Source organism: Panthera leo, chromosome A1 (assembly GCF_018350215.1).
Source record: "Panthera leo isolate Ple1 chromosome A1, P.leo_Ple1_pat1.1, whole genome shotgun sequence".
In the NCBI taxonomy this organism is placed as follows: domain Eukaryota; kingdom Metazoa; phylum Chordata; class Mammalia; order Carnivora; family Felidae; genus Panthera; species Panthera leo.
Genome location: NC_056679.1, coordinates 139,807,412 through 139,826,765, shown reverse-complemented (window position 1 = coordinate 139,826,765; position 19,354 = coordinate 139,807,412). Strand labels below are relative to the sequence as shown.

Genomic DNA, 19,354 nt, shown 5'->3' with positions numbered 1-19,354 from the left:
ATCCAGAACAGAGGTCAGACTAGGGGAGCTCAAAGTTAAAGCCACTGACTTCCATTTCCCCTCCCTTTTTAGGCTGGAAGCTATCATAAACTAACTCTGATTGAAGAGAGATAATTTGGTTCAATTTACTTATAGTTGCCACCAATTAAGAAGTTAATTGACCTCCATGTGATTTGGTTGAGCATCTGACTCTTGATTTCTACTGAGGTCATGATCCCAGAGTTGTGAGATTGAGATTGAGCCCTGCTTGGGATTCTCTCTCCTTCTGCTTCTCTCCCCTGTCCTGTCTCTCTCACTCCCTACAATAAAAAAAAATTTTTTTAAAGTTAATTGACCTCAAAATATAAATATAAGATACCCACTGTATTAGTTTGCTTGGGCTGTCATAACAAAATACAATAGTCTGGATGGCTTAAACAACAGAAATTTATTCATTTGTTTCAAATTTTTATTTAAATTATAGTTAACATACAGTGTAATGGTTTCGGGAGTAGAATTTAGTGATTCATCACTTAGGTATAACACCCAGTGCTCATCATAACAAGTGCCTTCCTTTTTTTTTTTTTTTTTTCCTTAGAGAGAGAAAAAGAGAGTGTGTGCTTGGGAGAGGGGCACAGGGAGAGAAAATCTTAAGCAGGCTCCATGCTCAGGGTGGAGCCAGACTTGGGGCTCAATCTCATAACCATGAAATCATGATCTGAGCCAAAATCAAGAGTTGGACGCTCAATCAACTGAGCCACCCAGGCACCATAACAGGTGCCCTCCTTAATACCCATCACCCATTTAGCCCATCTCCCACTTACCTCCCTCCATCAACCCTCAGTTTGTTCTCTATAGTTAATAGTCTTGGGACACCTGGGACACTCAGTCGGTTAAGTATCTGACTTCGGCTCAGGTCATGATCTCACAGTTCGTGAGTTTGAGCCCTATGTCGGGCTCTGTGCTGACAGCTCAGAGTCTGGAGCCTGCTTTGGATTCTGTGTCTCCCTCTCTCTCTCTCGGTCTCTCTCAAAAATAGATAAACGTTAAAAAAAAAAAGTCTCTTATAGTTTGCTTCCCTCTCTTTTTTTCCCTTCCCATATGTTCCTCTGTTTTGTTTCTTAAATTCCACATGTGAATGAAATCCAATGGTATTTGTCTTTCTCTGACTGACTTTGCTTAGCATAATACATTCTAGTTCCATCCACATCATTCCAAATGGCAAGATTTCATTCTTTTTCATCTCTGAATAATATTCCATTTATGCATATACCACATCTTTTTTATCCATTCATTAGTGGATGGACATTTGGGCTCTTTTCCTTAGTTTGGCTATTGTTGATAGTGCTGCTGTAAACATTGGGGTGCATGTGCCCCTTTGGATGAAAAGACAAATTTATTTTCTCATAGTTCTGAATGCTGAAACTACCAAAGCAAGGTCTGGCAGGGTCTGTTTCTGATGAGATCTCTCTTCTTGGCTTATTAGACAGCTGCCTTCTCACTGCATCCTCAGCATGGCTTTTCCTGAGTGCACGCTCATGGGGGGAGAGAGGACACTCTCTCCTCTCTTTTTATGAGGACATAAATCAAGACAGGGCAGCGCCCCACCCTTTTGACTTAATGTCACCTTAATTACTTCTGTAGAGGCCCCATCTCCAAATATCGTTGCTCTGGGGATTAGTGTTTCAGTATATCAATTTTGGGAGGACAGACATTCATTCTGTAACAGCCACATTTTTATATGTTTTTAAAATCAAAAGCCTAGTTTGGCTATTTGGGAAGTATATTAGGGTGTTATTTTTGCTGCTTTAACAGGAACCAAATAAGAGTCGTTTAAGTGAATGGCTTGAAAGTCTGAGCTGATACAGTTTCTTGCAAGTCTGAGCTAACAGAGAGTCCTGAGGTCGTCTGAGGATCCTGTCTCTTCTCTCTTGTTGCTCTGCCAGGCCCTCAAGTGATGACCTCATTTGCATCATCAGGTGCTAGCTCAGTGCCACCTCTAACCCACGGGAAGAGCTGAGCAGGAAGCAAGCAGCTTCCTTTTTAATGACATGACCTCAAGTTGTACACATCATTTCCATCCAAATCCCACAGGCCAGGTATCTGTCTCTGCTAGGAGGGAGGCTGAGAAATGCTGGGTGGCCAGGTCTGAACTAGGTCAGATCCTGGGGTTTTAGTAATTAAAGGAATAAAGGGAAAATGGATGCCACTGGACTGGTAGCCTTCTCTCTCACAGGGAGTTGCACTTGACATTTTATATATTTTGTTAGGACTGACTCATACATTCAAATTTGTAGAAACCAGTAAATTTGTAGAAACCAGTATGGCTTCAATTTATCAAATTATTTGGGTATTTCCTTTCATTGTAATAAGTGGAAACTGATGTGATTCAGGAAGTATATTTTTAAATTTTAAGGATATTTAAATCTATTTAAAGAATTATAGTTATTTTTATCAACCTAAAAATTAAATGTATCTGTAATATTCTAAATTACTTTTTTCTGTAATAAGAGCCTCCTGCCTCAGTGATAACCATCATGTGAAATACTGACTTTTATTTTCTGTCAGGAAATGTAAGTTTAAATCTCAGACATGTGTTGTTGTTTTGTTTTGGTTTTGTTTTTAATGTTTATTATTTACTTTTTGAGAGAGAGAGAGACAGAGCATAAGTGGGGAAGGGGCAGGGAGAGAGGGAGACACAGAATCCAAAGCAGGCTCCAGGCTCTGAGCTGTCAGCACAGAGCCTGCTTCAGTTCTCAAATTCACGAACTGCAGGATCATGACCTGAGCTGAAGTCGGATGCTGAACTGACTGAGCCACCCAGGCACCCCAAAAACTAGACGTGTTTATTGTCATGAAGGGGACATCTCCAACAAAGGAGTTGACTATAGCAACATGAAGATCATTCTGATGATTGAGATTTCTTTGTCATGATTCTCTCTTTGGAGTGTCTCTGTTTCTCTTCTGCCATTAGCCTTAACATGTAAAAATCTGTATTTGCTGTAACTAACATTTACTGCATATAGGTAATCCATGTTAACTATGCATAACAAGGCTGAAACTGACACCAACTCACTTCTTTACATTTAATTACCCTAAAGACTTGTAATTTTCAAACATCTACCAACATAAACCCTTTTTTTCAAACAATTTTACTTCAAATTCCAATATAAAAAGGTTAAAGTAGAATTGCATAGATTTATGTTATAAATTCAAATCTGTGACGTTTCCATCTCACAAAGTCAGCAAAAAATGAAGCTGCCTTAAATGTACATTTGACATTGGTGGATAATAGAAGACCTAGCGTAGTTTGATAAGCCTAAGTGACCATTTTGCTTCTATATTTTATTTGGGCTATAAAATATCAAGAAAATTCTGATTCTTAACATAAGTAGTTGAGAATGATGCCTTGTTTGTTTTAATATAGTTGACACACACTGTAAACATTAGTTTCAGGTGTACAGCATAGTGATTCAACTTCTCTATGCATTATGAAAAAATGGTAGCTGTTTAAAAGCCTATCTCATCTGCAAGTAAACTGACCCAAAACATAAAAAAAGGATTGATAGAAAAGTTTTGATTCATTGTTGAATCACCAACAAAATCTGTCACTTCTTCAAACTTTTTATAATCTACAAATCACCCAAGAAGCACCCAGAAGACTCAAATTTGGAATATGTGCTAAAACCCTTTGTATTATGATAAGCATGTAACAAAGGTATGAAGTCATTTGCTACCCTGCACAGCTCATCACTCTCCTGAGGAGGTACTGGCGCCAGCAGATGTGCTTGAGTTTGAGTTTGTAATTGATGGGCCTACATGTGTTAGAGTTGTGTGTTCACCTGCACAGGTGTCATTCCTAAAACAAAAATCAAACCTGTGCAGAGCCACAACCTGACATGTTTACAGCAGCTTGACATGTACATCGATGGCAGGAACAGCTTTATTCCAACCAACAAAAAAAAAAAAAATTGAGAATTTATAGTTTGGGGCCAGTTAAAATTTAGCACATGTGGTATATGTGATAGTGCTTGCTCCTTTTACTACTGTTTGTAAAAGAGTTAAATAGCTTAAAAAATGAAATTTGAATAAAACAGCGTGGATCCCCTGAAACACCTTCTTGGAAACCAGCTAGAAATGCAGCGATATTGACTACCGACACAGGATACAAGGTAGTTCTGACTACAAAAGTCTGAGGGCAATTACGTCTGTTCCCTTGGAAAGCACCAAGGTACTTATTTCGGTCATCTGTGATATAACGATGGCTGGAAACTTGGGTGTGGTGGGCAGTTAAATATTCTTACTCAAAGAAAACCATAGGGAAAGAGTAAGGATTGCTGATTTTCACATACCTACTGAAGATCGTTCTTTCTTTGATTTAGACAGAATTTTTCTGAATTCACTTGAGCACATACTGTGCCACTTCACAGAGGCAGTTTCAAGCATCAGTTATCTTCATACTGAAGATGAATCCAAACAACAAGACAGTTATGACTAATGAAATGATGACAGTTCTATATTGGAACTAAACTACTTATAGGGAAAAATTAACACAAAAGAATCCTTTAGAATAATATTTAATGTTCCTGAAAACCTTCCCCCCAGTTTTTTTAATGCAAAGACATTCTCTGGGTCCATGAATATGACTCTTAGAAATTACTCTTTTTTTTTTTTAATGTTTTTATTTATTTTTGAGAGACAGCAGGGGAGGGGCAAAGAGAGAGGGAAACAGTAGATTCACAGCAGGCTCTGTGTTGACAGCAGAGAGCCCAAGGTGGGACACAAACTCATAAACCATGAGATCATAGACTGAGCTGAAGTCAGATGGTTAACTGAGGCATCAGGTATCCCATGAAATGACTTCTTGTAGGACTATTTGGTACATCATGACCAATCGCTTGTGAATGTCAACTAAATTCCAGTATATTTTTTTACTTCGCAGATACCATTTTTTGATATGGCTAAAGAAATAACTATCTATGTGAGGAAATTCCAATTTTGTTTTAAACTTGAGGAATATTACTGTAAGGTCTACACTTTGTGACCTGTATTTTTTATCGCTTCTCAGGTGCCTTGCAGTTGCCACTAGGTAGAACAGAACAAACAGGCTGCATTTGTGTTCTCTTTTTATCGTCAGTGTTTCTTTTTCTCTTCTAATATTTCCCTTACGCTCTTTCCATGCTATGAAAAGACACTCCAGGTTGTTGCTGCGTTGGATGGTAGCTGTCAGTAAAAAGAGCCAAAACCACTTTTCATCTCTAGACCACCCATTTGTGGAGTCTTTGGAAGCAACACCTTCAAACTAAATTTCAGAAAAGCAGAGAAATGTCTCTGTCTCTGCCCACCTGCAGGGAGGGCGTTTCTGCTTTGTAGATGTTAACTGGTCTCAGGCAACTACACTAGGTAATCTTTGTGTCACGATTGCTAAATTGGCATCTGAAGGAATCTATCTGGCTAGAAGAAATTTGGGTAGGTCTGTTTGTTGGGTTTCTGTTTTTAAGAAAGTACACCTTCCTTACTACATCGAAGTACTGTTTTGAGAACTGAAGAATAGAGTAGCTTCGACTATGCCTTTATCGTTCTTTGCCTGAATGTCCATTGTGACCGTTTATGATACATTATTTGTTTTTGGCTTCTCATAGGAAGAGTATGAAGAACTGCTTCGTTATGCTATTGTGACTCCAAACATTGAGTCAAGAGCTTCACAGCCGTGTCATTCTAAAGGAGAAGTGGTGCCAGATGTTAGGATTCCTACTGTAGTAGATGATATTCTTCATAACCAAGGTTATGTATATTTTGAAAGATATTTCTTAATTTGTTATTGAGCTTATTAATGCCATTGACTTAGAGTTCCAGAAATGTTTCTCCAGTGATTCTTCTCAATCACTCATGTGTATCACTATCATCTGGGAAGTGTTTTCCATTTTAATATGGTACTCTTGGCTCTTGTGCAACAGCTGGATATTTATATGAACTTTGTTTAAACTATTACATGAAAAATAAAATGAAAGCAAAAAAAATAAAATAAAATAAAAAGAAAGCAACACTATAGCCATAGCATGCCTGTCAGTGGAGTAAATTGCATCTAATTGTTCTAGTAATTATATACCAGGATTATCTTGGAAACTAAATGGCCCAAGGCCCCAAATTATAGATGCTCCATAGGTAGCCCTCAGAACCACTTAAGTTTGTGAACCATGTCCTAGGACTTTGTTGGCAGCATTTCTGTTAACGTGGAAGACTGTTTAAATTATCACCACAGGGGCGCCTGGGTGGCTCAGTCGGTTAAGTGTCCGACTTCAGCTCAGGTCACAATCTCGCAGTCCGCGAGTTCGAGCCCTGCGTCGGGCTCTGGGCTGATGGCTCAGAGTCTGGAGCTTGCTTCCGATTCTGTGTCTCCCTCTCTCTCTGCCCCTCCCCCGTTCATGCTGTGTCTCTCTCTGTCTCAAAAATAAATAAACGTTAAAAAAAAAAAATTAAAAAAAAAAAATTATCACCACAAAGGCGAACCCATTTTGGACTACGTCATTGACAGAATTGACAGTTAATATAAGCCAGGATGTATGTTGATAGGTGAATGAAAGGTGGAGAAAGGAAGATAAACCTCCTTTCACCTATCCATTCCTTATTCGGTAAAGTACAGGATCCCAAACAACTTGCTGTAAAAAAGTATTCCTTCAAAGGGCACAGAAAACCCTCCAAAGATAGGTCTGGTGATGGGTAGTTATCAACAGTAGGCATAACTCTAGGGATGTCTCCTTGAAGGCACATGAAACAGCCTACTCAGAATCAACAGGCTCCTGGGGTTCCGATAAGTTACAGCCCTAGTATTTTGTTCCTGTCTCTTGGTAGACATGGACTATCCACTGCTAGACTTCAGCATACTGCACTTGATCATCAGATAGGGCCAGAACCGTAAAATGCATATATTTACTTTACCACCACAATATTTTACCCCGAAACATTTTCTGCCCAAATTTTAATTGATATTCAAGAGGCAGGGCCCCGGGGTTCATTCATTGTACACCAGTGATCTTGACCATGTCTTGATTACCCTGGGTACCTGAGCCTGTAGTTCCTGTTGAACACACCCAAAGGGCTGCATACTCTCTTACAAAATATGTAACTAGTCAATCCGTGTGTTCACCCTGTATGCCCCTCCCTTAAGGGGGTCACCAGACACTTGCTTCCTTGCTGTGCTGTTGTTCCCAGTGACACAACATTGGAGTCCTCTCCTTGCCGTGGCTCTCCAACCTTTCAAGGTCATCACTTGGGATTTAAGACCCCTGTTCTTCTCTAGCATGGAAGATAGTATTTATTTGTTTATACTCTGCCTTTTCGAAAAAGGATTTGCGATCTAAGCATACAACATGCAGTGAATTTAGATATCTCGATTCACACGAAGATTGATAAGAATATGTAAGTTCATCATCCCATTCTTTCCTCTTGGTATTGCTGTTGCTTGATGTAAGTGAGGTATGTTGAAGTTGCCAAAGTGTATATAAGCCTTCCACACAGCCATTCTTGTGAGGTTTTCCCCCATTTTATTTCCACCGTGTATTGACCAGTGGTTCCTGAGCTGCAAGTGAGGGAACCAGTGTCACTTTACCTTGATGGCAGCAGGCCCCTGGAAATATCCAATGTAAGATTGCATAGCTTCTAAGTTCTAATGTCATTCATCCACTCAGTCTCTTAGTGTGAACTGAATGCTACAGTAGGCTGAATTCTCTTCCATCTATATTTGGTGGGTAAAATTGAGCTTATTAATGATATAGTTAAGACTTTGTTCTCTCAGTTTTGTCCTTCTCTTTGTTCTTTGGCTTAGTGTTCCTCTATCCCCAGCATGTTGTATTTTGCTGTTCTAAAATCCTATGTACTGCTACCCTCTTAAATTAAGTATGTGTGATTAGGCATTTGATATAAGAGTGGTTTGGTTTAATAAAAAAATTATTTTATTTTCAGCAGGAAATAGCCCTGTAGTAAAAGAAACAAGGATGGAAGTTGGAAAAGGATGTGATTTGAATATTTCAAGTCATTCAAAGACAGATGGTATGACTTTTCCTCAGTTTGTTTTTATTAACATACAACATTTTGTGGTTTGATGAATTTTATTTGTGTAGTAAGAGGAATCATTTCAGCATATTACTCATTGGCATGATTTTAAAATGCTGCTGTTGCTGATTTATTAACTAATACTATTTAAAATAATTTCCCAAAATTCTAAAATAGTACAATTAAGACAGGTTAATGTATTACAGTGTGTGGCATCCTTTCTTAAAACTGCTAGATTAGAGGGCAGTACTTTAAAAGATTTCATGGGAGTCAGCTAATTTGGCCAATTTCAATGTTTTCATGAACCAGTGCATTCTTTCCCAACATTCAGGCATTTGTGTACCAACTTAGTGATTTTTGTCCTATCTTTATACCCCTTGTTCTGTCATTTTTTCTTTAGATATATTCATTTTTAGCTTAAACTCATTAGAAGAAAAATTTGTGTCATTACTGATTATAGAATAAAACTAATATACCCTTTATAAATAGAAATCAATGGTAAAAATGAATGCAACTAACAATTAGTAAGTTTTGATTGAAGACTGCTGGTGATGTGTTCAGCCTGAAATCTGCTTTTCCTTGGTTGAAAGGAGAGATGAGCAAGTGTTACAGAGGTTATAAAAGCACACTAGCACCAGATTGAAGTGATTAAATAATTAAAATAGAACAGTCTTCTTGCTCTGTGATATAATGTTATTTAATGTACGGGCCGTGTAAGCCACCCTACAAGAAATGCCTCTAACCTTTGGTTTGCTCACTTGTACAAAAAAGGCTTGGGTGGTATAATACTTGGGGACCTTTCAAGTTCTTCAGTTATATGATTCTCTTTTTCAAAAGGTGGATATATGTTTAAAAAATTAAAAATCAGAGGAGTGCCTGGGTGGCTTAGTCGGTTAAGTGTCCAACTTTGGCTCAGGTCATGATCTCACGGTTCATGAGTTCGAGCCCCATGTCGCACTCTGTGCTGACAGCTCAGAGCCTTGAGCCTGCTTTGGATTCTGTGTCTCCCTCTCTCTCTCTGCCCCTCCCCTGCTCACATTCTGTCTGTCTCAAAAATAAATAAATATTAAAACAATTTTTTTAAAATAAGTAAAAATGAAAAATCAGAGTCTATTGCTTTTCCTGTGGGTGCAGATATTGTTGGTGAAATCTAGTGAAAGAGAACATTCACATACTTTGTCACTCTGCTTTATTCTCTGGGTTTATTCTTCACAGTATGGAGGCGGTGTTTCATAGTTGACTAGCCTGAACCATTTACTGAATAAATTTTTTATGTAAAACATATATATTAGAGCGTGATTTTCCCTTTTGCAAAGAGTTCTTGATTTACTTTCAAGTAACAAGTTCTACAGTAGATTTATCTGTTTGACTCATCTCATTGTCCAAGGAAAAGAAGAAGGCCTTTCAGTCTTGGTTATTAGGACCCTTGTAATAAAAGTGAGATATGTGAGAAATGATAAACCGTCTCTAATTCCAGCATACATGTGTGATAAAATAGTAATCTTTTCTGTTTTGTGCTTTTGAAAGGTAGATGCCTGTTCTGGCACTGGCTTTCACCCCTACATCTATCCTCCACCCCAGCCCACTACCCTCTACCATGTATATGGGCAGAGGATGGAAATTATATACATATATGTGTATACATATATAGACGTGTATGTTTTCACCTGTGTGTTGAAGGCTAACAATGTGCCTTACAACTGAGTATCTGTTAAAACTAAACTACTCTTTGTGCTTACAGTGTTGAATTTTACTGGTGTTAAAACCCTCACCAGTGTGTTATATAAAGTAATAATGACCTATAGACAACCACTGGGACCTTGGTCCATTACTTAACCCTTTCTTTCTTTCTCTCTCTCTCTCTCTCTCTCTCTCTGTCTCTCTGTCTCTCTATCTCTCTCTTTTCTGAGAGAGAAAGAGAAGGGGATGGGTTGGAAAGGGGCAAAGGGAGAGAGAGAGAATCCCAAAAGGCTCCATGCTCAGTGCAGAGCCTAACATGGGACTTGATCCCACACCTCAGGATCATGACCTGAGCCAAAATCAAAAGTCAGGTGCTCAACTTATAAAGTTGACAAGAGTCATGTGCTCTCTTTCTCTCAAAATAAATAAATAAACGCTAAAAAAAAAAAGAGTAAACTGAAAGGTTATTTCTCTGCATTTTCCTCTACTTCTGAAGGTCACTGACGTCTTACCTTCCACTGGAATTTCTTACCATTTGGGTTATTCTCAATCTGGCCTGACCACAACAACTTTCCTCTATTCCAGGGTCATCACCAGTGTTGTCACCGAGGAAGCCTTCTCACCCAGTCATGGACTTTTTCAGTTCTAACCTCTTAGGTGACTCTTCCTCACCAGCATCTGTTTCTAGTCATGCAGATGCCCATGAAATTGTTGTGAGTGATTTTCTTATTTCTGATGAAAACCTTCAGAAGATGGAAAATGTACTTGATCTTTGGAGTTCAGGACTTAAGGTATTACAGTTGTTCAGTTACAGTTGTTTCATATGTAGTATAACAGTTTTGCTCTTGATTCCACTATTTCCTGTTCTTTTCTTTGAATCAAAAGATTTTGTGAAAAAAATCTTTAGTTTCCTTAGAAGATTAGTCCAGTGTTTTAAGTCTGTCCTTCTCAGTCTTTAATATCTGTACGCATCATCTGGGAATCCTGTTAAACCAGCTTGTCAGTTGGTCTTGATCAGGGCCCAAGATTATGCATTTCTAACAAGCTCCCAGGTGATGCTACTAGATCAGAAACCATGTTTTGAATTAGCAAGGTTTTCAGTAGTTGCTGAATAGCTCTGTAGGTTCTACTGAACTTCTCGGGTGTTTTTAAATTATTTTTTTTTCAACGTTTTTTATTTATTTTTGGGACAGAGAGAGACAGAGCATGAACGGGGGAGGGGCAGAGAGAGAGGGAGACACAGAATCGGAAACAGGCTCCAGGCCCCGAGCCATCAGCCCAGAGCCTGACGCGGGGCTCGAACTCACAGACCGTGAGATCGTGACCTGGCTGAAGTCGGACGCCCAACCGACTGCGCCACCCAGGCGCCCCTCTCGGGTGTTTTTAAAGACTCAGCCTACGTGTGACAAAGATACCTATTGAATCCTTACCATCTCATAGCTGTGACGAATGAAGATGTCTCCTTTTATATGTAACACAGCATCCAGTTTTAGCAACGTATATTCATTTTGTAGCTGCTTATAGCAACCACCTTGTGTAACTGGTAAGTCTATAAAAGCTGACTATTTTAGTGGTGGTATTGGCCTCTAAATAAAATAAGGTATTACAGAAATGGCAAATTTTTTTCTATTTAAAATATAATGGAAGGGTGCCGGGTTGGCTCAGTGTTAAGCCTCTGACTCTTGGTTTTGGCTCAGGTCATGATCTTGTGTTTTGTGAGTTCAAACCCCGCATTGGGCTCTGCGCTGATAGTGTGGAGCCTGCCTTGGATTCTCTCTCTCTCTCTCTCTCTCTCTCTCTCTCCCTCTCCCTCCCTCCCTCCCTCCCTCCCTCTCTTTCGCTCTCCCTCTCTTTCGCTCTCCCTCTCTCTCTGCCCCTCCCCTGCTCGTGCTCTCTCTCTCTCTCTCAAAAGAAATAAACTTTAAAAAATATATATACATATATATAATGGAGAAAATGACAGTTTTTCTGAAACATAGTTTGAGAAAACTGAATATTCACATATATGGTGAAATTAAAGTCCTGAGGGTTTTATGGCATTTTTATTTCTCTATTATTGGGAACCATAAATTCTAGAAATAATCTTTTAGTATAGTTTTTACAATTTTCCCCCTTGGAACAGGTTTTCATATCTGTGTCATGGTGTAAGTGCTACCGCTAATCACGTAATGTGTTCTCTGTTCAGTTAAGCATATTGTTAGGCAGTTGTTTTGATAACATGATTATTTGGTATTTTTACTTATGCCATTCAGTAGGGGGAAAAGGGATCAGACTTAGCAATTTGTGGTAAGATGGCCTCTGTGATAAACGATTTGGGGAAAGAAAGCGTCAACCCCCCTGGTTTCCGTTATCTACCTCTATCTAAATAACTTCCCAGTCCCGTGGCTGAGCCAAGGCCATACTCTGACTTTCTGCCCTCCTTGATCTATCTTAATATGGACATTAAAGTCCTTGAATAAACCACGGAAGGACCAGAAATGTTTTCAAAGGACAGCAAGGTTTCATACAAAGTGACTTAAAGTAGGAAAAAAAAATCCATTTCCTTAGTATGGTGAATGTGACCTGAGAAGAGCCACAACTGTTGAACTTGCAAACGTTTTCATTAGTGGTTTTTATAAATAGCTCTTATGTTGATTGCTTGTACCGATTAGTTTTAATGTTTCTTAATTTCAGTGTAATTTCAAGAAGCAGTACTAAACACACTGCTTAATTGCTGGCATATTTATTTTTCAGACAAACATCATATCTGAACTAAGTAAATGGAGACTTAATTTTATTGACTGGCACCGAATGGAAATGAAAAAAGAGAAAGAAAAACACGAAGCACATTTGAAACAACTGTGCAACCAGATCAACAGTTTGAAGGAGCTGCAAAAAGCCTATGAAATCTCTATTGGGAGAAAAGATGAGGTCTTCACTTTTGTATTTCTTTTTAAGTGAGATGCGGTAAAAATCTTGCTAGGCAATAAATGCCAGGAACTGTTTATTTAGGTCATACAAGATACAAAGGGAAGATTGCTTCAGAAACTAAAAAAATAGATACATAGGAATAAGATATATTCTTCCTTTTAAACATGCCAGCGTCTTGTCATTTAATCTTTGTCATCAGCTTCAGTGTGCTCGAAGTTTTAGAAGTGTGTGCTGAATGTGGGAACACTAATTTCTTTTCCCCGGTCTTTTTTTCCTAACTGCTCTTAAGAGAACATTGGGGAACCAGCATTACCCACATTTTAAACCATCTTTTTAGGGGTCATTTTAAGTATCTCACATTTTATCGATGCTATGTCTTTCTTCATTGATGATGTCTTTTTCGTTTTATTGATAGACATGGAGAACACTTTTTTTAAAGCTTTTTTTTTGATCTGTGATTTTGTTTTTAATTATCTTAAGCCTTATCACATAATTTACAAATTGGTGCTGATATTTCTCCTCTACTTTAACCCTTCTAACAAGTTGGCAAAAGCACCAATCATACATATATGGTAATTCCACAGTTGTATTTTTGAATAGCTGTTTAGAAGACATTCCTGAATTATAACTTAGTAAAGAATTCACAAGCCAAATCTGCTACTATACCTTATCACACTCAATTTTAAAAGCATCTGACCTTACAGCTCATCTATAAGACATGAGAACTGTTAATATTCTTTATTTAATACTATACATAAACCACACTAAAATGCCTTTCATTAAGCCAAAGGCAACATTTTAAATGGAGGGAATTTTAATTAAATCGGCATAGTTAAGACTAAAAAGATAAAGTGGACATTGCCAGCTTATCGTCAGCCCTTGCCTTTAACAGGCTAATAAACACAACTTGAATCACAGCTGAGTCTTGCTGTTCTGATACAGCGAAGGGATTTCCTCAGTATTTAAATATATTGATATAATCAGCCATATAAATCTAAATAAGTTTAAGTTTAGAGATGTAAGTTTAAAGATGGCATTTACCATCTCTGTGAAAAGCTGAACATGTAATCAATTCCAATCATTTTTGAAAGGGGAAAACAATGACAGCACTTGCTGAACCAGAATTACTATCAAAGTTCAAAAAGCGAATCATACTCATTTAACCACAAGCTAATCTTACTTAATTTTTTTTTTTTTTACTGTTTATTTTTGAGAGAGACAGAGACATAATGCGAGTGGTTAGGGGCAGAGGGAGAGGGAGACACAGAATCCAAAGCAGGCTCCAGGCTCCGAGTTGTCAGCGCAGAGCCTGACGCAGGGCTCGAACTCACAAGCTGTGAGATCATAACCTGAGCCGAAGTCGGACGCTCAGCTGACTGAGCCACCCAGGCGCCCCACAAGCTAATCTTATTTAAATCAGGACGGTCCAAAAGAAATATTCTATCAGCCATTCATGATCTGAATTCTGGTGTATACGATTTATTTAAATACGGGACACATAAAAAAAGTCATGAGACATTTTTGTTTTGTAATAAACAAGGCAACGGCCAACTATTGTTCCTTAGTAGCTTTTTAGAGATAAGCTATCAAGTCTGCTCTTTCCCCTGCCTTCTTAATGCCAGCGAAAGTCATTTTTGTTCCAGGGATGTACTTCCTGGGATTCTCCAAATAGTCCATCAGTGTCTCCTCTCCCCAGGTGATGCCTTTGTTCTTGTTGGCATCCCTATAAGAAAATCCAGGGGCTTGACCTTTCCCCCAAATAAACCATGGCGATTTGGCCCAGTCTTGTGCTTGCCTCCCTTTTCCATGGTATGGCACTGGGTGCACTTCTGAACAAAATCTCCTTGCTCTTCTCAGTATCACCCATTTTTAAATCGCTCTTAGGTCGCACGTGAAATGAAGGTACCCACTCACAAGCCGGATGTCCAACTCTCTCTAAAGCTTATTTATTTATTTTGAGAGGGGAGGGGCGGGCAGAGAGAGAATCCCAAGCCGTCTCCATGCTGTCAGTGCGGAGCCCTGCTCTGGGTTTGAACTCATGAACTGTGAGATCATGACCTGAGCAGAAACTTAAGAGTCAGACACTTAACTGACTGAGCCACCCAAGTGCCCTGAGAATACTTTTTATTTCACTTTCCATTAGCCTCTTAAGAACGAGAGAGTAAGGTTCACGTCTGTGCTAATTCCACACAGCAGACTGTGAAGTAAATCCATGGCTCCCCCCGGGAGGATGTTAGCTTTCAGAGGCGACAGCTCAGCTCCTGGTCTGCAGATGCAGCACTGTTTTAATGAACTAGATAAAGACTGTATATTTTTTTATTTTTTATTTTATTTAAAAAAAAAAATTTTTTTTTCAACGTTTTTTATTTATTTTTGGGACAGAGAGAGACAGAGCATGAACGGGGGAGGGGCAGAGAGAGAGGGAGACACAGAATCGGAAACAGGCTCCAGGCTCGGAGCCATCAGCCCAGAGCCTGACGCGGGGCTCGAACTCACAGACCGCGAGATCGTGACCTGGCTGAAGTCGGACGCTTAACCGACTGCGCCACCCAGGTGCCCCTGTATATTTTTTTAAATATACATTTCTTTTGATGTTCAGGGTATGATATAAAATCAAACATTTTATATAGTTTACTTTTTTGAAACCCTAGATACTAATGTCACTCATTTTCTCTCTTGGCCTCAAAACTCTATCCTGAGGTTTTAAAATATTTGAAACTTTTTTTTTTTTTATTTCAAAGTATCACACATAAAAGAGTATACATATGTGTCCAGTTTTTGAAAATGAATAAGATGAACAGTCTGTGCCTTTTAACAGAAATGTATGCCCTTTTCCACTTTTGAAAATTATTTAAAGAAGAACCAGAATAAATGTCTCTCAATAAATATGCCTAATTTACTAAATCTCACTTTAATGTGGCCAATTTAAAATATATATTTCAATCACTCATTTCTTTATAAGAAAGAATATTATCTTAGGTTTTAAAAACATTCGTAGATTTATTTAAAAAAGAACGAGAATAGCATCACTGAAGAAGTACGTTATGGTATAACTCTTGTTTGCTTTTATGAGTTTGTTGAATCCAGAAAATCCTTAAACAGTTAGTGAGCAACTTCTAACCCAAGGTTATTAAAGGTACTTAAGGGACCAGAAAGATGTTTAAAACCTGGTCCCTACCCTCAAATGTAGTGCACAAAGCCTTTCTGTGTATGTGGCAAAATTTTCAAATGTGTAGTCATCTTTCTTGAATTAAATGTCAATGAGTATTAATTTTATATACATAAACTTTTTTTGTGATTATCAAGATACAAATAATGAAGGCTTTTCTTTCTTTCCTCTTTTGCTCTCCTTCATTCATTGATATGTAGTGCATTCAGGTGGACAAGCTTTTTGGTGTTTTTAGAGATAATAATGAGGTTAATTAGATGAATGTAGTAGTGCTCCACAGGTATTCTTTTGAGCACTTTTTGATATATGTGAAAGTCACTTTACCAATTATTGTGACATTACAATAATTGTGTTAATTGCTATTTACAGGTGATTTCTAGCTTGTCTCATGCCATAGGCAAGCAAAAGGAAAGGATAGAGCTGATGAGAACATTCTTCCACTGGCGAATTGGCCATGTTAAATCCAGACAGGATGTAAGTATAAAAACAAAACAATAACTGACAGATACTAGACTTCTGAACTCAAAAGGGTGTAGGATCACATTTTGGAGCTCCTGTTAAAGTCAAAGAAAGATTTGTTTTCTAATAAATCAAAATGAATTTACAATTTAATGTTGCCTAGATTTTAAAGGAATTTGATTTTGGTGTATTTTGGAAAAAAATACCTCATATTTTATAGACCTATTGATCTATCATCCCCTACTTCATAGTAAGGATCATAACTGACTTACAAATGCCCTTGTTACGGAACCCTTTTAACAAATTTAAATTCAGATGTGATTGTGTGGAGAAGGAATTGATAATGTCTAACATATCATATGCTTCTTATATTGTTTCTGCTTCACACATGCCTGAATGTATCCATATAGTCTCTTCATAAAGAGGCACTACTGTATTGATACATTATAAAACTGATCCTTTGTTTTGTAGACTTGACTTAGAGTGAGAATCAAAGAAAGCCATGTCTGTGTAGCTTTTTAAAAATTATCTTTAGTTTATAATTTAACTGTGATTGTCTTTATTTTAGTTAAGTAAGAGTTGAATCAGTATAGCAGAGTAAATATAAACTGAGAGCGAGTAATAAATTATTGTATCAGAAGTGGAAAAGATGAGAGGATATGTATATCCCACAAGAAGACAGTATAGAGACTCAAGAGTATAGGGGATAGATGCATTGTGTGTGTGTGTGTGTGTGTGTGTGTGTATTTGATGTTTATGTGAGCCATGGAATGATCTCTCTGCATTTAGTTCTGAATACTTAAAGAAAAGGCTATTATTATCGTGGAACAGGATTTCTCCTTGAAGAATAATTCCTAGTGCTTTCATTTTTTTTATGAATCCCAATAGATTGAATCTACATTATCATAGAGAAAAGAGCTATTTAATGAGTATGCCGTATTTTGAAAGTTATTTACCAACTGACATAATCAGAATATATTATGTTTAAATGTTAGTGGACATAGTGGAGGCTGCCGTCAGTTTTTTTTTTTTTTTTAATATATGACATTTATTGTCAAATTGGTTTCCATACAACACCCAGTGCTCATCCCAAAAGATGCCCTCTTCAATACCCATCACCTACCCTCCCCTCCCTCCCACCCCCCATCAATCCTCAGTTTGTTCTCAGTTTTTAAGAGTCTCCTATGCTTTGGCTCTCTCCCACTCTAATCTCTTTTTTTTTTTTTTTCCTTCCCCTCCACCATGGGTTTCTGTTAAGTTTCTCAGGATCCACATAAGAGTGAACACATATGGTATCTGTCTTTCTCTGTATGGCTTATTTCACATAGCATCACACTCTCCAGTTCCATCCACGTTGCTACAAAGGGCCATATTTCATTCTTTTTCATTGCCACGTAGTACTCCATTATGTATGTAAATCACAATTTCTTTATCCATTCGTCAGTTGATGGACATTTAGGTTCTTTCCATAATTTGGCTATTGTTGAGAGTGCTGCTATAAACATTGGGGTACAAGTGCCCCTATGCCTCAGTACTCCTGTATCCCTTGGGTAAATTCCTAGTAGTGCTACTCTGCTGGGTCATAGAGTAGGTCTATTTTTAATTTTTGAGGAACCTCCACACTGTTTTCCAGAGCAGCTGCACCAGTTTGCATTCCCACCAACAGTGCAAGAGGGTTCCTGTTTCTCCACATCCTCTCCAGCATCTGTAGTCTCCTGATTTGTTCATTTTGGCCACTCTGACTGGCGTGAGGTGATATCTGAGTGTGGTTTTGATTTGTATTTCCCTGATGAGGAGCGAGGTTGAGCGTCTTTTCATGTGCCTGTTGGCCATCCGGATGTCTTCTTTAGAGAAGTGTCTCTTCATGTTTTCTGCCCATTTCTTCACTGGGTTATTTGTTTTTCGGGTGTGGAGTTTGGCGAGCTCTTTATAGATTTTGGATACTAGCCCTTTGTCCGATATGTCATTTACAAATATCTTTTCCCATTCCGTTTGTTGCCTTTTAGTTTTGTTGATTGTTTCCTTGGCTGTGCAGAAGCTTTTTATCTTCATGAGGTCCCAATAGTTCATTTTTGCTTTTAATTCCCTTGCCTTTGGGGATGTGTCAAGTAAGAAATTGCTGCGGCCGAGGTCAGAGAGGTCTTTCCCTGCTTTCTCCTCTAGGGTTTTGATGGTTTCGTGTCTCACGTTCAGGTCCTTTATCCATTTTGAGTTTATTTTTGTGAATGGTGTAAGAAAGTGGTCTAGTTTCATTCTTCTGCATGTTGCTGTCCAGTTCTCCCAGCACCATTTGTTAAAGAGACTGTCTTTTTTCCATTGGATATTCTTTCCTGCTTTGTGAAAGATTAGTCGGCCCTACTTTTGTGGGTCTAATTCTGGGGTTTCTATTCTATTCCATTGGTCTTTGTGTCTGTTTTTGTGCCAATACCATGCTGTCTTGATGATGACAGCTTTGTAGTAGAGGCTAAAGTCTGGGATTGTGATGCCTCCTGCTTTGGTCTTCTTCTTCAAAGTTACTTTGGCTATTCGGGGCCTTTTGTGGTTCCATATGAATTTTAGGATTGCTTGTTCTAGCTTCGAGAAGAATGCTGGTGCAATTTTGATTGGGATTGCATTGAATGTGTAGGTAGCTTTGGGTAGTATTGACATTTTGACAATATTCATTCTTCCAGTCCATGAGCAGGGAATGTCTTTCCATTTCTTTATATCTTCTTCAATTACCTTCATAAGGTTTCTATAGTTTTCAGCATACAGATCTTTTACATCTTTGGTTAGACTTATTCCTAGGTATTTTATGCTTCTTGGTGCAATTGTGAATGGGATCAGTTTCTTTATTTGTCTTTCTGTTGCTTCATTATTAGTGTATAAGAATGCACCTGATTTCTGTATATTGATTTTGTATCCTGCAACTTTGCTGAATTCATGTATCAGTTCTAGCAGACTTTTGGTGGAGTCTGTCGGATTTTCCATGTATAATATCATGTCATCTGCAAAAAGTGAAAGCTTGACTTCATCTTTGCCAATTTTGATGCCTTTGATTTCCTTTTGTTGTCTGATTGCTGATGCTGATTCCAACACTGTGTTAAACAACAGCGGTGAGAGCGG

The 19,354-nt window shown here is 38.3% G+C and overlaps 1 protein-coding gene and 1 pseudogene across 7 annotated transcripts in view; one reads left to right on the top strand and one right to left on the bottom strand.

The window, feature by feature from the left end:
- The window catches only part of POC5 (POC5 centriolar protein), a 45,917-nt gene that overhangs the window by 6,497 nt on the left and 20,066 nt on the right, over positions 1 to 19,354 (top strand). For 3 of the 7 annotated variants that reach the window (XM_042941288.1, XM_042941298.1, XM_042941305.1), the window contains 5 exons: positions 5,622 to 5,763; positions 7,942 to 8,028; positions 10,297 to 10,502; positions 12,445 to 12,621; positions 16,160 to 16,264. In XM_042941288.1, coding sequence (XP_042797222.1) covers positions 5,622 to 5,763; positions 7,942 to 8,028; positions 10,297 to 10,502; positions 12,445 to 12,621; positions 16,160 to 16,264 — 717 coding nt within the window. Of the gene's footprint in view, positions 1 to 1,925; positions 2,079 to 5,621; positions 5,764 to 7,941; positions 8,029 to 10,296; positions 10,503 to 12,444; positions 12,622 to 16,159; positions 16,265 to 19,354 lie in introns of all 7 variants that reach the window. The other 4 variants (XM_042941323.1, XM_042941315.1, XM_042941341.1 and 1 more) reach the window with 4 other exon arrangements.
- LOC122226660 lies at positions 14,173 to 14,488 on the bottom strand (annotated as a pseudogene).